At 54.6% G+C, this 20,593-nt stretch overlaps 1 protein-coding gene across 1 annotated transcript; it reads left to right on the plus strand.

Annotated features, from left to right (window-relative positions):
- The first annotated feature begins 1,344 nt into the window (after positions 1–1,344).
- On the plus strand, positions 1,345–19,274 carry LOC131481757 (USP6 N-terminal-like protein). Its single transcript, XM_058671881.1, has 16 exons — positions 1,345–1,689; positions 2,258–2,327; positions 2,484–2,569; positions 4,084–4,123; positions 4,555–4,635; positions 5,058–5,165; positions 5,840–5,949; positions 6,299–6,347; positions 7,319–7,439; positions 8,073–8,167; positions 8,571–8,636; positions 9,288–9,387; positions 9,704–9,856; positions 11,402–11,786; positions 19,020–19,119; positions 19,206–19,274. The coding sequence occupies exons 1-16, from the start codon at positions 1,667–1,669 to the stop codon at positions 19,272–19,274; spliced, it is 1,656 nt and encodes a 551-aa protein (XP_058527864.1). The 5' UTR covers positions 1,345–1,666.
- The last annotated feature ends 1,319 nt before the right edge of the window (positions 19,275–20,593 follow it).

Here is a 20,593-nt window from a genome sequence, read left to right on the forward strand (position 1 = left end):
GCCTGGCAGTCAGCACTGTGGGCAGGTGTAAGCCTGTAGCTGCTCCTGACCCCACGAGCTGTCCCTTGTCAGCAGTAGCATGGTGTCACCAGGATGTGGCTGCATCAGGAGCTGCTCTGCAGAGTTCACAGTGTTTCGTCCATCAAGACCTAGTCTGTGTCAGGGAAAAGAGCCTGCTTCCCGCTCTGGACAGTGTGGGCCAGGCCAGCGTGGGGTCCTCTGCAGTCCATGCTATGCTGGCTGCTCCCCTCCATCCCAGAGGACCTCCTGGTGCTCAACAGCTGAAGCAACAGGAAGAGAGGCAGGAACAAAGCAGGGGAGCTGGCTGGCATTGGAGGTGCGATGGGGTGGGCATCTTCTAGGGCAGCAGGTTGTACCCCTGGGAATCCCTGGTCAGGACATTGCAGTCACAGCCACAGATGTGTTGCCTAGGTGTTCTTAGGCTCTTCCCTTTTACTTAGAAAGCCTTTTAGCTGCAGAAACCAACACAGCAGAAATAAGTGGAAAAGTTTATTCAGAGAGTGAAACAGAAACTAAAGTGGAGAAACAGGAAGAGGGGTGAGGGAGAGAGGATACATTGTATCCTGAGGGAAAGAAATTGCTCCCTTTCTTAGGCTCTGCCTGCAAGACCCAAGACAGCAGGGGAGAGGAGCTGAAGAGAGAAAAGCCCAAGGCATGAAGCAGCACCAGAGGGCCAAAAGGACCAAGAGAGATTAAACCCCTCCTTCTATGGACTTTTCTAGGGCTTGAGAGGGTGTGGCCAATCACAGTGTAACCCTGCCATGCCCTCCACATGCCAGGCCCAGGTGATGATGGGTACTCACTAACTGACAAACTGACACATGGTGGGTGAAAACTATTACCCTGGTGGGGAAAGTGTGTCTTCCAGACTCATGACCCTAAACTACTGAATGCCTAGACCATATCATATGGACAGGCCTGTGTGGATTACCCGGTGCTGACTTGGTTCAGAAGGAAGAAGCCTGTGCTACAGACATGTCATGTGGGCAGTGGTTGGACTCCAGCTGCCACACTCCTGACTCAGCTCCCTGCTCATGTGCCTGGGCGAGAGGAGAAGATGGCCCAAGTGCTGTGGATCTACGCCCTTGTGGGAGACTCAGCTGAAGCTCCTGGCTCCTGACCTCAGCCTGGCCCAGACCTGCCTGTTGTCATCTTCTGGGGAGGTAACTGACACATGGAAAAGATCTTTTTTGCGGTTTTTTTTTCTCATTCCCTTTCTAGGACTTTGCTTTCAGGTAAAACTTTATCGTTATGTAATTGAAGATGCTTTCACACTTGTAGTACACTCTAATGAAAGCAGGAAAAGGAAGGAGAGCTTGAGGTGCAGGTTTCCTGGCATGTGGGAGTATCTGAGCAGGTGGTGCAGGGCACTGGCACCCCTGGGTCCATGGGACCCCAGCCACAGCCTTCTCTCTTCAACTGGCCCTGGGGAGGCCACTTGCTCCAGCTCTAGTGGCAGTTAGTGAAGCCATGGTTTAGAACCCTGGGCCGCATGCCAGATGCTGCCCTGTGATTGGCTGGCAAAATGCCGTGACATCACAGTCACTGGGAATTTTAAACCGGGACATGAGGCAGTCTGGCCAGTAGTGCATCAACTGAGCTGCTGAACTGCTGTTGGTAGCGAAGGCTGGAGCACAGCTGAAGGATGCAGACTGGTTCGCGATGGAGGTGAGTGGGACGTGAGCTCTGTGTGTGCTGTGGCATGGGGACCATCACTCCCAGGGGGTGACACTGATCTCAGCTGTCTGTTTGCATGAGTGATGGCCCTAAGCCCTCAGTGGAGACCTGTGAGTAGGGCTTGTTTACACTTGTCCTTTCTCATGGCTGTGCTGTGTGTTAGTGTGGGTCCGTGTGGGTCTATGTGGGTCATGGGCTCAAGAGTCCAACTTATGGACAGATGTTATGTCAGGTGGGGGGCAGAGGACACTGCTCTGAGAGCCCTGGATGTGGCAGTGGAACGGGAGACCTCTGACCTGAGTTGTGGCTCTCCTATTAGTTGGATGCTAAGCAGAGCAGGAGTGTCCTCCTTGGGCAGGTGAGGCTAGAGGGTGGCTGTCCCTGCCCCATCTTCCCTCTGTCCACATGCCCTGAGCAAGTCAGCATCCTCATTCCAGGCCACCATGGGCCTGCAGGTTCGGGTGTGGGGCTGCGCCTTCTGTGATCATGGGGACAGATGTGAGACCGCAGTCCCCATGACTCTGCTAGGCTGGGTCACATTTGGCCATTTGTCTTCCAGATTGGGCATGGTCGCTGTGAGGGCCCGACGGGACCGTGAGCAAGCAGCGACAATTGCCAAATATGAGCAGGTACAACCAGGGTGCTGGGCAGAGGAGGTGGGTCCTGCCTGAAGTGTGTGTCTGTGAGTGCATGAACCAGCCTGTCTGCGGGCACAGAGGAGAGTGGTTCAGCTCTGAGGGGCTCTGAGCACCCTGGTTATTCACCCTGTTCCCTCTTGACTGCAGGGCCACCAAGGTGTGGCTCTATCTGAGCCTGAAGAAGAGGATGATGACAGCGGCCGCCTCTTCCCAGACAGGCTTGGATTTCTACAGTGAGTCATTCGCAGCCCTGCTCCTTCCAGGCCAGGGAACCATTTCAGTGTGTCCTGCTTGAGGCTGAACACCTGTCCCCAGGTCCCTACCTGGGCCCACACTGCAGTCACAGTGCAGGCTCTGGTCAGCATTGGAGCAGATCAGAGACACCCAGCAAGTGACTCAGGACTCAGGGAGGGACCGAGCTGGACATGGGGCAGCAGCTGGACACTCAGAGGCCTGTTTGTGTTGAGGACAGAGGGTAACCTGAGGGTCCAGCTCTGTTTCCAAGGCCCATAGCCTGGGCATCTGCATTCCACTGCTGCATCCAGTGTCAGCATATAAGCCTGGCAGATGAGCACACATCCTGGGTGTTTGTGGCCATGCTAAAGTCCTGCTGAAGGGTTAGGCCTGAGGGAGAGCCAGGGCTGTGACTTCCAGGGCTCTACCCAGCACAGGTTGCAACAGAGATACCAGGCTGGGGGGCTTGCAGGTGAGGGCACAGGAGCTCTGGCTGTGCTGGGAGGAGAGTGGTCATTGTGGTACAGGACCTAGTTTGAGGCTGTTCAGCCAGTTGTCCAGGGTAAGAGAAGCCCTGTAGCTGGGGTGCTGGGCTCAGGTCACCAGGAGGGGCAGAACCTCGAGATGCTTCAGGATGTGTCCTTCTGGCTCACCTCAGGACCAGGATTAAGCAGGGCTGGTTCTGGCTCCTCGGTATGACAGGAAAAGTGTCCAGAGAGGGTGGTCATGGTCTCAGCTGTCAGATGAGGGACATGGATGGGAGCTCACATTTGGGTGACAAGTGCACCAGGGAGGAAGGTGAACAAGGGAGACACACCAGGGAAGGGTGTGATGGTGTCCTGTTCATGGGCAGGTGCACCCTCCCTGCACTGGGTACTGCAGGGCAGGTGCTGGATTTGCTGAGTCCTCAGATCACTTCTTGAGGATGGCTGATGGTCACACCCAGACCCTCAGCCCAGGGCAGCCTGTCCCTCCTCAAGAGAGCACTGTCATGAATTTCATCTGGATCTCCCATGAGGGTGACAGGGACCCAAACACTTGGGTTATCTTCCTCTACTTTCCCAGGTCATTAGTTGGGAGCTGGATCGGAAGAGGGGCAGCTGGAATTTGAATTGGCACCCATAGTGGTTGCCTGCACTTCAGAAGGGGGATTTGCTTGCTGCACCACAAATCATCTTTTAAAAAAAAAAAATAAAAATTTAACACAAAATTAAAAAAAAAAAAAAAGAGAGAGCACTGTCCCAGCAGCTGCCAAGGGGCCTGCTGCACTCCTGAGTTGTGGCCTGACTTGGGACATTGAGCCCCCATGGACTGTGAGGGTGGGTGCCTGAGCAGAGATGCCCTGTGCTCACGGTCAAGGCCCCTCCTGGTTGTGCACTGGCAGCATGGTTGCCTCTTCCGTTCCCTTCTCTGTTGCCTGGACTGAGGTGGGACACTGGTTCTTCCCCAGCCTGCTTTGGATGTAGAAGTGTGTGTGTGGAACCTTCCCTCACATCTGCCTCTCCCCTTCCAGTGAGAAGATGCTGCTTCAGGACAGTGTCCTCGGGACTAAGGTGAGAAGGAGTCCTTGGCCCGGGGCATGTTCTCAGGGGGCCACAGGAGTCCCTGGCTGTGGACAGTTGAAGCCCCTTGAGGTTTTGCCCATGCAGAAATGACAGGCCCGAGTGGGGACACTAACTCATCACCTGTCCCAAACTGACTGCAGCTCTGGGGAACCTGGCCTGTAGCCACCTTGACCCAATGGTGTGATGGTGGCAGCCTTGACTGTAGTTTGGGGAACTCAGCCTTGACAAAAGGCTGTGCTGTGACAGAGTCCAAGCCCCAGGCGCCCCTCCACCCCCAGAGGCAACGGTTTCAGGGCTCAGGGTCTGCACCTTTCCTTTCTCCTCCCATGAGTCCTCCCAGGGCTCCAGAGTGGCATCCAGGGGCCATCCTCTGGGGTCAGCAGCTGACCTCACACCATCCTTCCTCTCTCCTTTTGCAGCAGAAACATATGGAAACTCGGAGACTCCAAAAGTGGGTCAAAATGTTGAAGAATTATACCAAATATTGTGACAGCAAGAAGGTACCATGAAGGGAGGGTCCATGGGGAACACATGCAGCAGAGCAGGGATGGGTGGTGGCCTTTGCTGGACTGGACACCTGCCTCCCAAAAGCCTGGGGCAACTGTCCTGCCGTAGACATGGGTCACCTGCACCCCTTTACCATTCTCACATGTGACTCTCCTGGTACACAGTCCAGTGTCACCACTGGGACAAATCCCAGACATGGACCAACATGCCTCCTCATGCTCCATAGGGAGCAGGCAGTGCATAGCAAGCCTGGATCCTCAGCCCCTCCTCTCACCGTGGGTCACCAGGCCCAGGCAGATCCTCCCTCTGCTGACACAGCACGAAGTCCATGGCTTCCCCCTCCTGACACCTCCCGCTGCACACCCTTCCCGGAGCAGCCATGGACCCATACACCTGATCTCCTCTCTCCCTGCAGTTCCATCGGAGATGCTTCAAAGGAATCCCCAGCCAGGTGCGGGGAAGCATCTGGATGCTAATGCTTGATGTGAACACAAAGAAAGCCCAGAACGTGGGGAAGTACAAGGTATGGATGTGCACTCAGCCCACAATACACCTGGCCTGCCAGGTGGCATCAGGCAACTGGGTCCCCTGTGGTAGATAGTGCTGCATTGGAGCCTGGGGAAACATCCTGTCTTGATCCCCATGGATCTTGGGAGCAGGGTCCAAGTGGTGTTGCCAGGCTTGCCCTCCCATGTCTTGATTTTGTGCTACCCTTGGACCTAAACTTGAAGACTAATCATTGCCCAGAGAAGGCTCAGCGCCAAGGGCAACTTGTGATGTCTTGATGGGGATGGGCCCCACTTACACGGATAGCACTGAGAGCTCGTCATGCTGGGACAGACAGGACCTGAGCTGCTGTGAGGAGGCTCTGGGGCCTGAAGGTCGCTGAGGTGGAGATGCACCTGGGACGTGCTGTGGGTGGCAGGGTGTACTACAGAGGGACCTTGCTGGCTTGACACTCATTGTGCAGACCCTTGGACGGTTCCTTGTGCAGGGCTGTTGGGCATTGGGGGTGACATGGGTGCTAAGGTGAGGTGAGCAGCCCAGACCCTCCCTAGACTCCAGACCCCCAGGGCAATAAGCTTCCTGCAGGACCCTCCCCATCACCTGAAGTGCTGCTATGCATGGGGTGCCTGCATGGCAGGGGGCATTTTCCTGCTCCTCAGGCTCCTTCCTGCCCTTGGCCCTACCCTGCAGGCAATGAAGGAGCAGTCCAGGCTGCAGTCAACGCCATTCGACCAGATCAACTGGCCTGTGCGAGGGAGCTTCCGAAATCACCTGCTGTTCCAAGAACGCAATGGAGCCAGGTGAGGCCTGTGGGCTGGAGGGGCCCTAGGGATGAGGAGGAGCCAAGGTCCTGGGGAGATGGGGTTCTTGGGAGAGGCTAAGCAACAAACCTCAGAACAGTTCATTTACAACAGAAACAAAAGGGATGCAAGTGTCTTGATTTGCAGCAAACTCTGATTCCTTGCCAAAAGACCCTGTGGAGAGAGTGCAATGAAAAGAAAACAAAGCAACCAAAGTGCCCTGAGTACATCCTGGCTTCTGTGGCAGAGAAGTGTCCTGGGCCTTTGGTGGGCTGGCAGTGTCAGGGAGGCAGGGCTGCACTGAGAGCCTCAGCAGGGAAGGAAACACCACCCCTCCTCTCTCTTACAGGCAGCAGGCTTTGCTTGATGTTTTGATGGCCTACACCGTGTACAACCCTGTGAGTATTCCTGGATCAGCTCCGCAGGTCCTGTACCCAGGCTGCGCATCCAGGGTGAACCTTGTCACAGAGAGCCAAGGCTGCCTTGTTGGGGCCTCTCCAAACCACAAGTGAGAGAGCAAGTGTAGAGACCAAGCTAATGGCTCCCTGGGACCAAGCCCACGTTCCAGAACGGTAAAGTTGTTCCTTGCTCCTGGACTGTGCTTCATATTCCAGATGCAGGCAGGGTTGGTGATGCTCCACTGAGTACCGGCATTCCATAGGCTGATGGGCAACCTGGGTGACTGTGCTGTGATGTTCCTTGTTGAGTTTTGATCCTCCTGATGCCATTGTACCCGTCAGTCACCTGTTCAGGTGCCACTGGTCTGAATTCCCCTCCACAAGTGCCACAGCCATGCCCACCCACTCAGACCTTTCCCATGAAGGGAATGGCTGCCAGACTCCTCAGCTGACCCCAGCAAGGTCTGGGCCTCCCATCCTCCTGACCTGTCCCAGGCACCCTGTCGCATGCCTGTGAGAGACATATTCAGGCAGCCTGGATCCACACCCAGGCCTTGTCCATTCTCTTTCCTAGCCCGTGCAGGCCTAACCCTGCTGCTGCTTCCTCCTGTCTGAAATGGTGCCCTTGTAGCGTGCACACACAGAGCACAGAGTTCCAGGGGTTTCTGTGGGGTGGAGACTGGATTCCCACAGCTGCCTGCCCCACCCTGAGATCTAGGAGGTGCACATGGGTTGTTGCCTCTGGTCTCCCCAGTCACTGCCTGTGCTCTGGCCTTGAAGGCTTCTCTCCAGGGACTCTGAGACCTGGTGTATGCTCCAGTGCTCAAAGTCATGGCACCCAGGGACAAGAGAGGCTCAGTGACTCCCTCCAACATTTTCCTACTCTCTTCAGCACATGAGCAAACCCTCCCAGGAAGGTGGCCGAAGCCCTAGCCAGAGAGGTCTCTGAATGTTGTTCTGGGTTCTTGCAGGAGGTGGGCTGTGGCCAAGGCCTGAGCCATCTAGTGGCGCTATTGCTGATGTGGCTGAGCGAGGAAGACACATTCTGGGCTCTGGTCCAGCTGATGGAGAACAAAAAATATGCGATGTCTGGTAGGTGGATGGGAAGGGTGGGCTCCCTGCACAGCCCAGTACTTCATGGACACAAATCCACATGACTAGAGCTTTAATCCTCACTGTCATGCCCTGGGTGTGGAAGCCAATCTCCCCTTGGAGGATTGCTGAGAAGCCAGGGCTAGCAGAAGCCTCCTCTATTGAGCTGTTCAAGCCTTCCCCATGATCCTGCAGTCTTCCCTTACTGTCCTGTGTGTGGGAATCTCTAGGCCAATGAGTCCTGTCTGTGTCCACGTGACTCATGCCTCCACTTGCCTCTGTGCCTCACATTGGTCTACATGCACACCTGCCACTAAGCCACACCTGATACTCCAGGAGGCAGCATCCCCTCTAAGGTCACCCCCTTCTCACTCCTGCTTGTTGGAATGGTTGTAAGGTACCTAGCTTGAATATGTTCCCAGCAGACACTTGGGGGCAGTCAGGGTTGGATCCCACACAGTCCTACATGCACCCACATTCTAACGTTTCTCGGCCCGGCTCTCTGTCCACCCTCCTGCCCCTTGAGAGCCTCTCCCAGCCCTGGGTGCTCAGCAGGATCTGCTCCTCCCTGTAGCTCTGTTGCCTTCCTGGGTAGAAGCTCTGACCCAAGGGCTGGGGACTGATTCTTCTCAGGTCTCTACGCACGCGGATCACCAAAGCTGAAGACACTGCAGAACCACCTGGGAGATATTGTGCACCGCACCCTCCCGGCTCTCGAGCAACACCTGGTGAGCAAAGGGCCTCCTTGACTTGTTACTAGGGCTCCGCAATCATACCTGCGGGGGGGCGGGGAGGTGGGGGTGGGGCGGGGTGTAACAATAGGCTCTCAGGCCCGTTTGTTGGTGTGGGAAAGTCATTCATTCAACAAGGTTTTCCAATCACCTAGATGTGTGGCAGTGGGGGCCTTTGTTACCCTTTGCAGCATGTGGTCCCTGGGGTTGCATAGATGTAAGGGAGACTCTCCTGAAGGAGAAGAGATTGGTGGCAGTTTCCCTTCAGGAGCCTGTGTGGCTGTGAGGAGCACAGACACCTGCTGCTGGGCTTGCCGCACCATGGGGCCCTGCCATGGGCTCAGGCCAGGGGGAGTTCAGGCCTGCTTCTGGCCCTCACCTCCCTCTGCCTCTTCCTCAGGAGCAGCAGGGACTCAACCTCCAGGACTGCACGGCACACTGGTTTACTCAGTGTTTTCTGGATGTGGTAAGTGCAGCCCCAGTGACACCTTACCCAGAGGAATTCCTACCTCAGTAACTAATCTCCCACCCCAGTGTCCACTTGCCCACAGCAGAGAAGAGCCCCCACAGTCCCAGCAGACAGTATAGAGGGCGAAGCCTGTACCCAATCAGCTGCCCTGCCCTTCAGGATTTGCCAGGTTGAGTCTGAGGCTGAGGGCCAGCAGGGAAGGGACAGGTCCCAGGAACACACATGCTGCGAATCCTGGTGAAGGCCAGAACCCTGCAGGAGGAGGCAGGAGATCCCCAAGGCCCTGGGCTGTCCCCCAGGATGCAGCTGGGCTAATGCCGCCTCACTCCTGGAAGGTAGCCTGGACTTGACCCTGCTGAGCCCTCACCCTCAACCAGGTGTGGGGTCTCTAGCATCCCCCATGGCTCCAAGGGCACAGAGCTCTTGATGGACCCCTGGGTCCTGGTTGTGCTCCTGAGGTCTCACCCCTCCTCTCTCTGGGCCTCAGCCCCTCAGTGAGCTGGGAACTAGCCAGCAGACATGGTCCCACCCAGCAGTGGGATAAGTTCCCGTGATAGAGCTTGGGGCCTGCTGTGATCACCACTCCCTCGTCAGGGCCTGCACACCCTCCCCACTGTGGCCCTGCTCAGGCCCTGCTCTCTCCCCCAGGCTCCATTCCCCCTGGCACTGAGGATGTGGGACATCTTCGTCCTGGAAGGGCAGCATGTGCTCACCACCATGGCCTACACGATGTTGAAGGTTCACAGAAGTAAGTCCTCAGGGCCCCAAGAAGGCAGGGTGCTGGGGATGAGGAACTGGGTCCTCGTTTCCATCCATCACAAGTGAGCAGGGAGGAGGCTGGCAAGATGAGGTCTCTTGCTTCTCGGGCACCTTGGGAGAGGCTCTGGATGCCCCTGCACTACCCCACACCAGCCGAGCACACAGTCCACAGGGAGACCTGGGCAGGGCATTCTCCCCTCGTCAGTCCCCTCCTTTCACCTCTGGGTAACCCAGCAACATCAGCAGTCCTGGCTGTGGGGAACCCCTGTGACCTCTCCCAGCCTCACACCCTCCCTCATGCCTAGGGCGCCTGCTGAAGATGACCAGGGACCACCTGCAGGAATTCCTCCAGGAGAGCCTGAAGCAAGTCTGGACCCCGGGCGATGACATTGTCATCAAGCAGCTCCAGGCCTCAAAGCATGAGCTGCGGAAGCTGCACTGTCTCCTGCCTCCCCAAGGTGAGTCCAGCACAGGAATTCAGCCTGATTTCCCTTGGGTGTGTCCACGGTTGGAGGGCCCAGGGCTGGCCATCAGACCCCAGGGCCTTCTCCCTCTTCTGTGTCACCCTTGGTCTCCCCCTGCTGCTCAGTTCTGCTCCAGAAGCTTCTGAGCACAAGGCCTGGCTGGGCCCCAGGCAGTCCCAATGTGTTCCTCAGGGTCGAGAGAGGGTTGGGGTGATGGCTGGCCTGCTTCACCTCAGTAGCACCCAATGCCTGTTGTCCAGGCTGTGGGGGTGTCCTAAAGGCCTTCATAGACTTGTGTCCTTGGCTGAAGTCATTGTGGGGGTGAAGGCCAGACCCTGCCTTAAGCACCCCAACTCAGGACAGGAAAAGAGCCCTCATGGGACTGCAGGGTCTTCCTGGGACTCCCACTCTTGAGCCACATGAGCAGTGGTCCTGCCTGGCCTGGGGTGGCCTTTCCCTGATTGGGACCAACACAGGTGCGGAGCGTGATGTCAACAGCTGTGTGCATCCAGGATCCTCATAGGACAGAGGTGTTGGCAGGGATGGAGGGAAATGGGGTTGTGGCTGACTCTGTGCAGTGGTGGCCAAGGTATGTAGGCGCTGGATCGCTCCAACCATCAGAGATCCCCTGGAAGGCCCAGGTGCCCTGGGAAGCAGGGACTGCAGAAGCAGGGACTGTAGCTCCCAGGGCAGACACCAGGGTGTAGCTGAATGCAGGGGTATAGGCCCAGCGTGGAGCCCATGTCTCTGAGGACACAGAGGGCAGCATGACCTGAAGCATCACCCTCCTGTGTGAGATGGTAGGGAGGGTCCTGGTTTTTGTTGATGCTTGCTGCTGTAGCTGACCTGAGAGCCTAGATGGGCACGTAGAACAGAGATGGGTTTGTGCAAGTATGGAGGCTGCAGAGGCAGGCCCAGGTGCAGGCCTGTGCATGTCCTGGTGAGGCACAGCTGTGCGTCCAAGCAGGTGCGCTCCTGTGTCTTCGGGCACAGAGATGCTGAATGTGAGTCTTGCAGCTAAGAGCCAGTGCTCTGTGCTTGGGTGGCAGTGACTCAAGGGCAGAGGACACAGCTCAGCCCTGCCACCTTTTGTGAGGTGTATGCCCTGACCCCAAGTGCTCTGCCTGTGGCCTCATCTGTCCTGAAGTCCAAGCTCCGACCTCAGGCACCTGAGGAGTCACTTCCATCCCTGCCATTTAGGAGGGACACAAGTGCTCCTACTAAGCCATTCCCATGTCAGGGCACAGGGCAACCTGGGGGTCAGCTTACAGGAACCTCACTGGGTCCTGAGGGGATGCCAGGTGTCCCCAGAGCTAGACTGAGAGGCAGGTAGGTGGGCCATGCACCCCAAGGGGTGTGTCCGGCATAGCCTGAGGTGTTCCCAACACTGTCCTGTTTCAAGATACACATATTTTCCCTCTGGAGTCAGCAGCCTAGAGGGTGTCCTCAGTGTCACCCCATGTTACAAGGTCCCCAGGGACCCTACTCTCAGGCCTCATGGTGTAGGTAGAGCAGCCAATCTCTGTCTTTTCCTTTCAGCAAAGCCCAATGAGTCCTGCAGCCTGTGTCTGGGGCTGCCACGTGTTTCTCTGGAGCAGATGCCTCCTCCAAAGACACTGAAACCTTCCAATATGACTGCAGAGAGCTCATGCGAGCAGAATAGGGAGATAACTTCTCACCCAGAGGGGACTGCTCATCCTGAAAGTTCCTCTCTCCACATGGTTTTGAAGAGCAGCCCAGAGGAGGAGGATGAGAACTCTACAGAAGGAAACACCAAGGGCCGGGGCTCCGGCTCCTGTGGGGTGACCTCCGAGTGTGAGGGATCTTCTGACATCTCCCCGCACTGCGGGAGAGCATGGAAAGGGAGAAGGCTGTCCACCTGGGCCAGCAACTCCTGTCTCAGGCTGCCTGCCAAAGGCACAGGGTGCCTGTCCCCTGTGCTGCGTAGCCAGCAGGGCCTGGTGGCCCCTTCCACACCTGCCCTAGTCTGGCTGGTACCTGTTCTCATTCATTCACCTGCAGCCCCAGCGGTGGGGCTCAAGACCTCACACCTAAAGAGCGTCCTTGGCAGCCCACCTTGCCGCGGGGACAGTCCCAGCCTGAAGCCTGCTAGAGTCATTGCTTTGCGAGGACCACAGCCCTGGGTGCCCTCGCCTACCAGTAGCTGCCTTGCCATCCGCTCCCTGAGGCAGCTGCAGCTCTCCAGGATGCTGCAAGAGTGGGCTCACAGCACACCCTATTTCTCCGTGTTGGCCTCCATGATGCAAAGAGCTCCCTTCAGGGGCTTCTGTCCCCTCTCCCTGAGGGGTGTCACCCTTGGCCAACTCATGCGCTGAAACCATTCGGGTCTCATGGTTGTTTAGAGTGCCCTGAACAGTCCACACTCAGGGTACTATGCCAGGCCCCGTTGGCCGGCAAGCTCTTCACCCCGAACCTCAGACCTTTACCCATGATCTGACCCTGCATTAAATCATTTGTTTTGAACATACTTGCTCCTGTTTTGTGTCCTCACACCCAGCTCCAGCTGAGCTTCCCCTGCTTCCTCACGTGCATTTAGGTTCTACACACCCAGCCCCTGGAAAGCCCTGCTCAGGACAAGCACTGGTCATGTCTGTGCTCTGTCCTGGGCTGTCCTGATGCCAGGGCCCCTTGCTTACTGCCCTGGCTCTCCCTGTCTTGCTGAACCTCCCAGAGCCCAGCTCCTCCCCTCCTGGGCCAGGGAGAGGGCACCAGGCCTGCTGGGTATGTGCCAGGGTAGTGGCAGAATCCCACCAGGGGAAGGGACTGCCGTGGACACGTAGCACCCAGAGCCTTGGGCAGTGGGAGGCGGCAGTACTGCTGCTTTTTCTCATGAGTTTTCTCAGCTGTCCAGTGCCAGTTATTCAGCATTGCATGCATTACTTCCAAGGCATTTGTAAGAACTAGTAGCTGGGGTCTGTCCTGCTGGCAGAACAGGTTAATCTTGCCAGCGCCTGAATCCTGTAAGAGGACCATTTCTATCCCAGCGCTTCCAATTTTGATACATCTCCCTTCTTTGTTTTAGCATTTATGTATTTTGATTGCAACATCATACATACAGAGGAGAGACAGAAAGGACGTTCTTCCGTCCAATGATTCAGTCCCCAAATGACTACAACATACGGTGCTGAGCCAATCTGAAGCCAGGAGCCAGGAGTTGTTTTGGTTCTGCCACACAGATGCAGTATCCTAGGCTTTGGGCTGTCCTCTACTACTTTCCCAGGTCACAAGCAGGGAGCCAGATGAGCAGCAGGGCTGCCAGGATTAGAACCAGTGCCCATATGGGAACTGGGTGTGTTCAAAGCGAGGACTTTAACCTCTCAGCCTCTGCATTGTGTCTCTCCATCACTCTTCTTATGGCCTAGGAAAGCAGTGGAGGATGGCCCAAGTCTTCGCACCCCTGCACCCATGTGGGAGACCTGGAAGAAGTTCCTGCCTGAGGGTCCGTGAACCCTGGGAGCAAGGGATCCCTTGGGGCATGGGTAACCTGGCCCAGGTCCTTGGCCCACTTGCCCAGTACTTGCCAGGTCCATGAGCCCCTGGGGTGAGGGCTCTGGCAGGGCCCTGCTCACTTGGCCTGAGTCCTTAGGCCCACCTGTAAGAACTGGTCCTCCTCAGTGGAAAAGATGGACTAGTGGACAGCCGGCCCAGATCCACATAGAGCTGCACATTGAGGCCTGCAGAGGACATCTGGTACTGTGCAAGAGGAAGGAGGCAGAACAAATTGGACACCTACCCTAGGAAATATCTTTGTGAATGTAGACTCTAAGGCCGATTATGTCCAATGGACAGTGAAAGGGTTCCCTCATCCTTGGACCAGCGAGATCAGCAGCATTTTAAAATTGTCAAAGCCACCTGGTCAGATCCCTCAGTGTGTGCCACATCAGGACCCTAGGTTAATATCGGGTGGCAGTTTCCCATGCCTGGGGACTGGGACACTTGGGAGGTTATCATGACTTCTGCCATTTTTCTCTCCACAATAACCCCTCCTAGTGAAAATCAGAAGGAACAACATTTGGAAACACAGATCACATGCACTTTTCCCTGACCCATCGTCTTCCGGCTCTGATCAACTATGTACATGATAGCTAAAAATATTTAAAATTAAAAAGCTTTTTAAAGTTCCTGGCTTAGGATTGGCTAAGCTCTGGCCATTTCAGCCATTTAGAAGTATATCAAAAAGGAAAAAAATAGGAAAGGAAAGAAAACGGGGACTTCTTTCTTTCATTCTCTTTGTAAATCTGGTTTTCAAATAAATATGAATAAATTGATTTCAAAAACAGGGTACTAATTGAAGGAAAGTGTTAAAAATGAAAATGTCGGCAAAGGTGATCTCAGCTAATTAGGTATTTTCAATGTTCACCCCTCCTAGCTGCACTGTACACATTGATTGATTGATTGATTTCCTGGCTAGAAAGCTAGAATGTAGATAGGAAAAGCAATGTCATTTCATCTTAATGACAGTCCTTGAAACAGGGGTTATTATGTTTAGCCTACCTCTTCCAAATGGGGAAATGGGCATCCCAAGGCTCAAGGCCTCTCTGCTGTCTCGTGCCAGCACTTCTGCTTGTGCTAACAGCTTACTCCGCCTGCACTGGGACTTGAGTGAAGAGGGAAGCTTCTTATCCAGGCTCTTGAATGGGTCTGGAAAGACAGCAATGAGGCTCCTGAGTGGAGGTGTTGGGTGAAGAGCAGGGGCAGCAGCACCTTGGAGCGAGAAAGCCAGGTCACTAGGTACCATACGAGGTGTGGATGACTTCTCCATTTCCTGAGCCTGTCCACCTCCTGTTGGGCTAAGTGAATGATGTGCCACCACCTGGTAAGGAATGTCCCTGAGGAGCAGCTGGGTCAGAAGAAGGGGGAAGCCTTTCAGAAGTCATGAACAGAGGCTCCCCATTCAGACACTGACTCTCAAGTAGAGTCATGTGGCCTTGCAATGGCCTCCCACAGCCTTGTCTGTCAACTGGGACTAGTAGCAGCCACCTGTCTCACAAAGCCATGGAGAGGTTTAAAGGAATATGTTGTAGTAGAGTACACCAAAAGGTTTATAGAAACGTGAAATGAAATACACATTTTTGTACAGAAGATTTTTGAAATTGCTCTTTTTATCCTCTGACATGTGTTTATTTGAAAGGCAGAGCCTCCCACATGATCGCAGGGAACTAAATACTTGAGCTACCTGCCACTATTCCCTGGCATATTAGCAGAAAGCTGGACTGCAAGTGGAGCAGTTGGAACTCAATGTAGCTCCCACGTGGGCTGCTGGCACTGCAGGAAGTGGCCCACCCTGCCTACAGTGCCAGTTGCATAGTTTTTTTTTTCTTAACATGCATTTGTCATCATCTTTTTGAAGAGACACTCATGTGCCTGGATTTCAACATTTTTTTACATGGAAATAAACTCACTCTTTCATTGCATTTCCATGAACTCTCTGAAGCTTCCTCGCGTACATGCAAAACCCTTGGCTCAGCAGTTCCTGGTGCACACTATACATATAATGCATGCCACTCCTTATTCTCTCTCTCTCTCTCTCTCTCTCTCTCTGCCTCTCTCTGTTTCTTTATGTTTGACACTGTATTTTTTTAAAGATTTATTTTTTTTTATTACAAGATCAGATATACACAGAGGAGATACAGAGAGGAAGATCTTCCGTCCGATTATTCACTCCCCGAGTGAGCACAACGGCCGGTGCTGTGCCGATCAGAAACCGGGAACCAGGAATCTCTTCCGGGTCTCCCACATGGGTGCAGTGTCCCAATGCATTGGGCCATCCTCGACTGCTTTCCCAGGCCACAAGCAGGGAGCTGGATGGGAAGTGGAGCTGCCGGGATTAGAACCAGCGCCCGTATGGGATACTGTCGCGTTCAGTGTGATGAATGTAGCCACTAGGCCACGCTGCCGGGCCCGATACTGTATTTTCTTTTATTAAGGGGAACCTATGATATCTGACCATTTGGGATTGGCTCATTTCCCTTAGCATAAGAGAATCCAGTTCGGCCCATTTGCCTATGAAGAAATGTATTTCATTTTCTTTCCTTTTTTTTTAAAGATTTATTTATTTTTATTTCAAAGTCAGATATACAGAGAGAAGAGACAGAGAAAGTTATTCCATCCAATCATTCACTCCCCAAGTAGACGGAACAGCTGGTGCTATGCCAATCTGGAGCCAGAAGCCCAGAAGTTCCTCCAGGGCCCCACATGGATGCAGGATCCCAAACCATTGGGCTGCCCTCCACTGCTTTCCCAGGCCACAAGCAGGGAGCTGGATGGGGAGGGAAACTGCCAGGATTAGAACCGTTGCCCTCATGGGAATCTGGCATGTTCAAGGTGAGGACTTTAGCCGCAAGGCCACGCTGCCGGGCCCCTCATTTTCTTGTAATAGCTGAGTAGTATTCCGTAGAGCAGATGAACCAAAGTTTCCTTATCTAGTCTTCTGTGGATGGGCATTTGGTTGCTTGTGTGTTTTTACAATTATTGATTGTGCTGCTATGAACCTGTGGGTGCATGTTGCTTTCTTGTGTAACAGGTCTTTTGGATATATTCCTAGATGTGCTCTTGCTGGTCATATGGAATGCAGATTTTCAGCTGTCTGAATATTCTCCATACTGATTTGCATAGAGGTTGCACACCCTGCAGTCCCACCAACAGTTCTGACTGTGGTCACTGTGTTCACTGGCTCTATACTTGGGGGAAATATGATGGAAGTGTGGCAGAGACTGATATGTTCAGATATGGAGACAAAGTGCTGTATGTCTCTATGCATCCAGAGCAAAGATGGGTTCCCAGAGCAAGACTTAAAAATATGCTAAGTGTAGGATGATGGACTCTCTGACGTTGTCCAAGGCTACATTGTCTGGAAACAGATTGATCACAGCGTGATGGACTTAGGACTGTTCATGAAGGACACCCATTGTAAAACTAGAGGGAAACCAATAAGGAGCAGGGAACTGGGGAAGGGGTGGGTGTAATGCCAGAGCCTATGGAAAAGCATCATAAAACAGAAATACAATAAGATGAAAGAGTGAATGTTCTCTGCTGTCAAACTACATGGATTCTATGACGTGTTCCCCCATGTTGCATCTGGTACTCACATTCGTGGCATATTGCACCACTGTATTAGTACCATACTTTTAAAAAAAGATTTATTTTATTAGTATAGCAAAGTCAGATATACGGAGAGGAGGAGAGACAGAGAGGAAGATCGTCCACTCACTGAATCACTCCCCAAGTGGCTGCAATAGCCAGAGCTGAGCTGATTCGAAGCAAGGAACCTGGAGCCTCTTCCAGGTCTTCCACGCAGGTGCAGGGTTCCCGGCTTTGGGCTGTCCTTTACCGCTTTCCCAGGCCACAAGCAGAGAGCCAGAAGGGAAGTGGGGCTGCTAGGATTAGAACAGAACTCATATGGGATCCCAGTGCATGCATGGCAGTGAGGACTTGAGCCACTAGGCTAATGCATCCAGTCTGAACACATATTTTGTACAAAAAAGATTTACTAATCTTTATTAGAAGGGCAGATCAGAGAGGAGGAGAGACAAAGAGAAAAACCCCTGCCCACCGGTTCACTTCACTTCCCAAATGGCCTCAATGGACAGAGCTGAGCAAAGCCAAGAATCCAGTGCTTCTTCTGGGTCTCTCATGTGAGTGCAGGGTCCCAAGGCTTTGGGCCATCCTCTAATGCTTTCCAAGGCCACAGGCAGGAAGCTGGATGGGAAGTGAAGCAGCAAGAACTTCAACTAGCGCCCTTTGGGCATCCCAGAGCTTGCAAGGGGAGGATTTAGACACTGACCAGGCACGTAACTTGCTTCTTTTCTTCACATTTTCATCAATGGTTTCCCCCTTTTGACCAGTGCTATGAGCTTTCTTGTAGTGCCTTTCAGTGTCTGTTCCTACTGCCAGCATGGAGGAGATGTGCATGCTGTGTCCTGAGAGATAGGCTGAGCCACTTTCAGGATGGTCACCTGAATTTACATTCCCGTTAGAAAGTTAGACTTTCAGGCCCGGTGTGGTAGCCTAGCAGCTAAAGTTCTCAACTTGCATAGGCGAGAATCCTATATGGGCACTGCTTGCCATCCAGCTCCCTGCTTGTGGCCTGGGAAAGCAGTCAAGAACGACCCAAAGCCTTTGGAATCTGCAGCTGCTTGGGAGACCCAGAAGAAACTCCTAGTTCCTGGTTTTACCTTGGTTCAGCTCCAGCTGTTGCAGCTGCTTGGGGAGAGAATCATCTACGGAAGATCTTCCTCTCTGTCTCTCCTCTTTGTATGTCTGATTTCTCAAAAGCCATTTAAAAAGTTTAAAAGATTTATTTACTTCTTTATTTATTTTGATTGGAAAGGCAGATATACAGAGAGGAGAAGAGACAGAGAGGAAGATGTTCCATCTGATCGTTCATTCCCAAGCGGCTGCACAGGCTGGAGCTGAGCCAATCTGAAGCCAGGAGCCTCTCCTGGGTATCACATGTGGGTGTAGAGTCGAAGGCTTTGGGCCATCTTTGACTGCTTTCGCAGGCCACAAGCAGGGAGCTGGATTAGAACTGACGTCCATATGGGATCCTGACACATTCAAGGCAAGGACTTGAACTGCTATGCTATCGCACCAGACCCAATAACAATTTTTTCGGTTTAAGAAAAGAAGTTGACACATGCACAGGATCCCTCTGCCTTCTGTTCGAGGGCAGTGGTGGGTGCAGGAATATCCAGCAACAAGTTTTGCAGGAATGCATGTGATTGGCTGGGCTGGGGACAGCTCTGAGTGGTCCTGTTGAGGGGTGGGCATAAGGTGCTGGTTTCTGGGTGTGCTTTACAGGTTACTTGGTGCGAATCTCCTGACAGGTTCCACAGCACAGGAAGAGCGACACTGCAGCTGGCGAATGGGAATCGCCAGGCCTGGGGTTCCACATGGCCCCTTCGGGGTTTCCGTCCCTGAGCGAGGATCCAGCTGGCACTGCCCTGGCCCTTGGCGGGGCTCGGGGTGCAAGGCGCGGGTCACCCCAGCAACCAGGCCAACACAGACACAGCGCCTCCTCAGCACCCCGCGTCCACAGCGTCTGCGCGCGCTCAGCGCCCACCGGCCCCGCTTCCGGCTGCCGCCTACAATGCGTTCCTCCGCCGGCCCCTTTCTTGTTCTCCCTGTGTTTCCGTAGCCGGCGCAGTGAGTGTGGGACCGCCTTCCGCTTCCGGCGGCGTGCGTGCGGGCGTGAGGAGGAGCAGCAGTTGCGTGCGAGCGGCTCAGTGGCGCGGGCTGTGCGGGCGTGCGGGGAAGGCGCGTGTGGGTGCGGGGCGGGCGGCGCGGTGAGACCTCCCGCGGGCCTCGAGGGCGGTCCTTGCAGCAAGCGGCTCGCGAGTGGGAAGTGGACAGTGGGGACCTGCTGGAGAGGGGACTCCGGAGAGGTGAGTGAGCAAGGGCGGGGACAGCGGGGTGTGGGGTGTGGGTGCTGAAGTGGGGACAGTGGTGTGGGGTGTGGGTGCTGTGTGGGGAGAGTGGGGTGTAGGGTGCTGAAGTGGGGACGGGGGTGTGGGGTGCTGGGTGGGGACAGCGCGGCCGTGCGGTGTTGGGTGCTGAGGGGCCGACAGTGGAGTGCTGGGTGGAGACAGTGGGGTGTGTGGTGCTGGGGGTGGGGACAGCGGGGCCTTGAGGTTGGGGTGCTGAGGTGTGGATGACACAGCCGTGGTGGTGGGGGCGTACTTTGCTGTGACAGTGTGGCCGTGGATGTGGGTTGCTGTGTGCGGACAGTGCGGATGTGGGGTGTCGGGTGCTGTATGGGGAACTTCGCTGCCATGGGGTGGTGAGTGTTGTGGTTGGGGATAGCACGGCCATGAGGTGTGGGGTTCTGAATGTGCATCGGCACATTCGTGGGGTGAAGGGTGCTGAAGTGGGGACATCGCGGCTGCGGTGCGTGGGCTGCTGGGTGGGGACAGTGGGACTGTTGGGGGTGGGGAGAGCGCGGCCGTAGGATGTGGGGTGCTGATTGTGGACAAGGAGACCTTGCAGTGCTGGCTGTGCGGTGGGGTTTGTGGAGGGCATTTAAACACATTGTGGGATGGCGAGCTCCTGGCAGAGATGCTGCGGGCAGGTTCCTAGCTGCTTCTGTTCATTTGGGGTCCTTTCCCATGGGGTACGGCCGACTGTAAGCTGCTGTGTTCACTGCCGGTGCCAGGTAGTTTTGAGTCAGTTCCTTGTGCAGCCCTGAGCGCACACCATGGAGACCAAGGACCAGAAGAAGCACCGGAAGAAGCACAGTGGGCCCAAGGCCGAGAAGAAGAAGCAGCGCCATCTGCAGGAGCTACAGCTGGGAGAGGAAGAGGATGCCCGCAGGAGGAACCCCAAGGCCTTTGCCGTGCAGTCGGCGGTGCGGATGGCACGCTCCTTCCACAGGTGGGTGGGAACAGGGAGCTGGTAGTGCTGGCACTTGGGCTAAGGAGTTGGCTGTGGCTCTGAAGGAGCTGCGTGTTCCGGCAGGTGCCTTGTCTCAGATCCGGGTGGGCGGCTGTTCCCATGGAAGCTTCCTCTCCTGTGAGCCCTTTCTGCTGGTTTGTGCATACTGGCTGGTGACTTTGTCTAAGAGAGAAACATTGGTGGAATTTAATTGATAAAATAAAATGTTTCTCTGAAATGTAAGCGACCTCTGTCCCTTTTAGGGTGCTTTCATGTCATTGTATGAAATACTGAATTGGCAGTATTGAATCCTTGAATAGCTTTAGGGAGCGAGTCCTTGCT

This window comes from Ochotona princeps, chromosome 13 (assembly GCF_030435755.1).
Source record: "Ochotona princeps isolate mOchPri1 chromosome 13, mOchPri1.hap1, whole genome shotgun sequence".
In the NCBI taxonomy this organism is placed as follows: Eukaryota; Metazoa; Chordata; class Mammalia; order Lagomorpha; family Ochotonidae; genus Ochotona; species Ochotona princeps.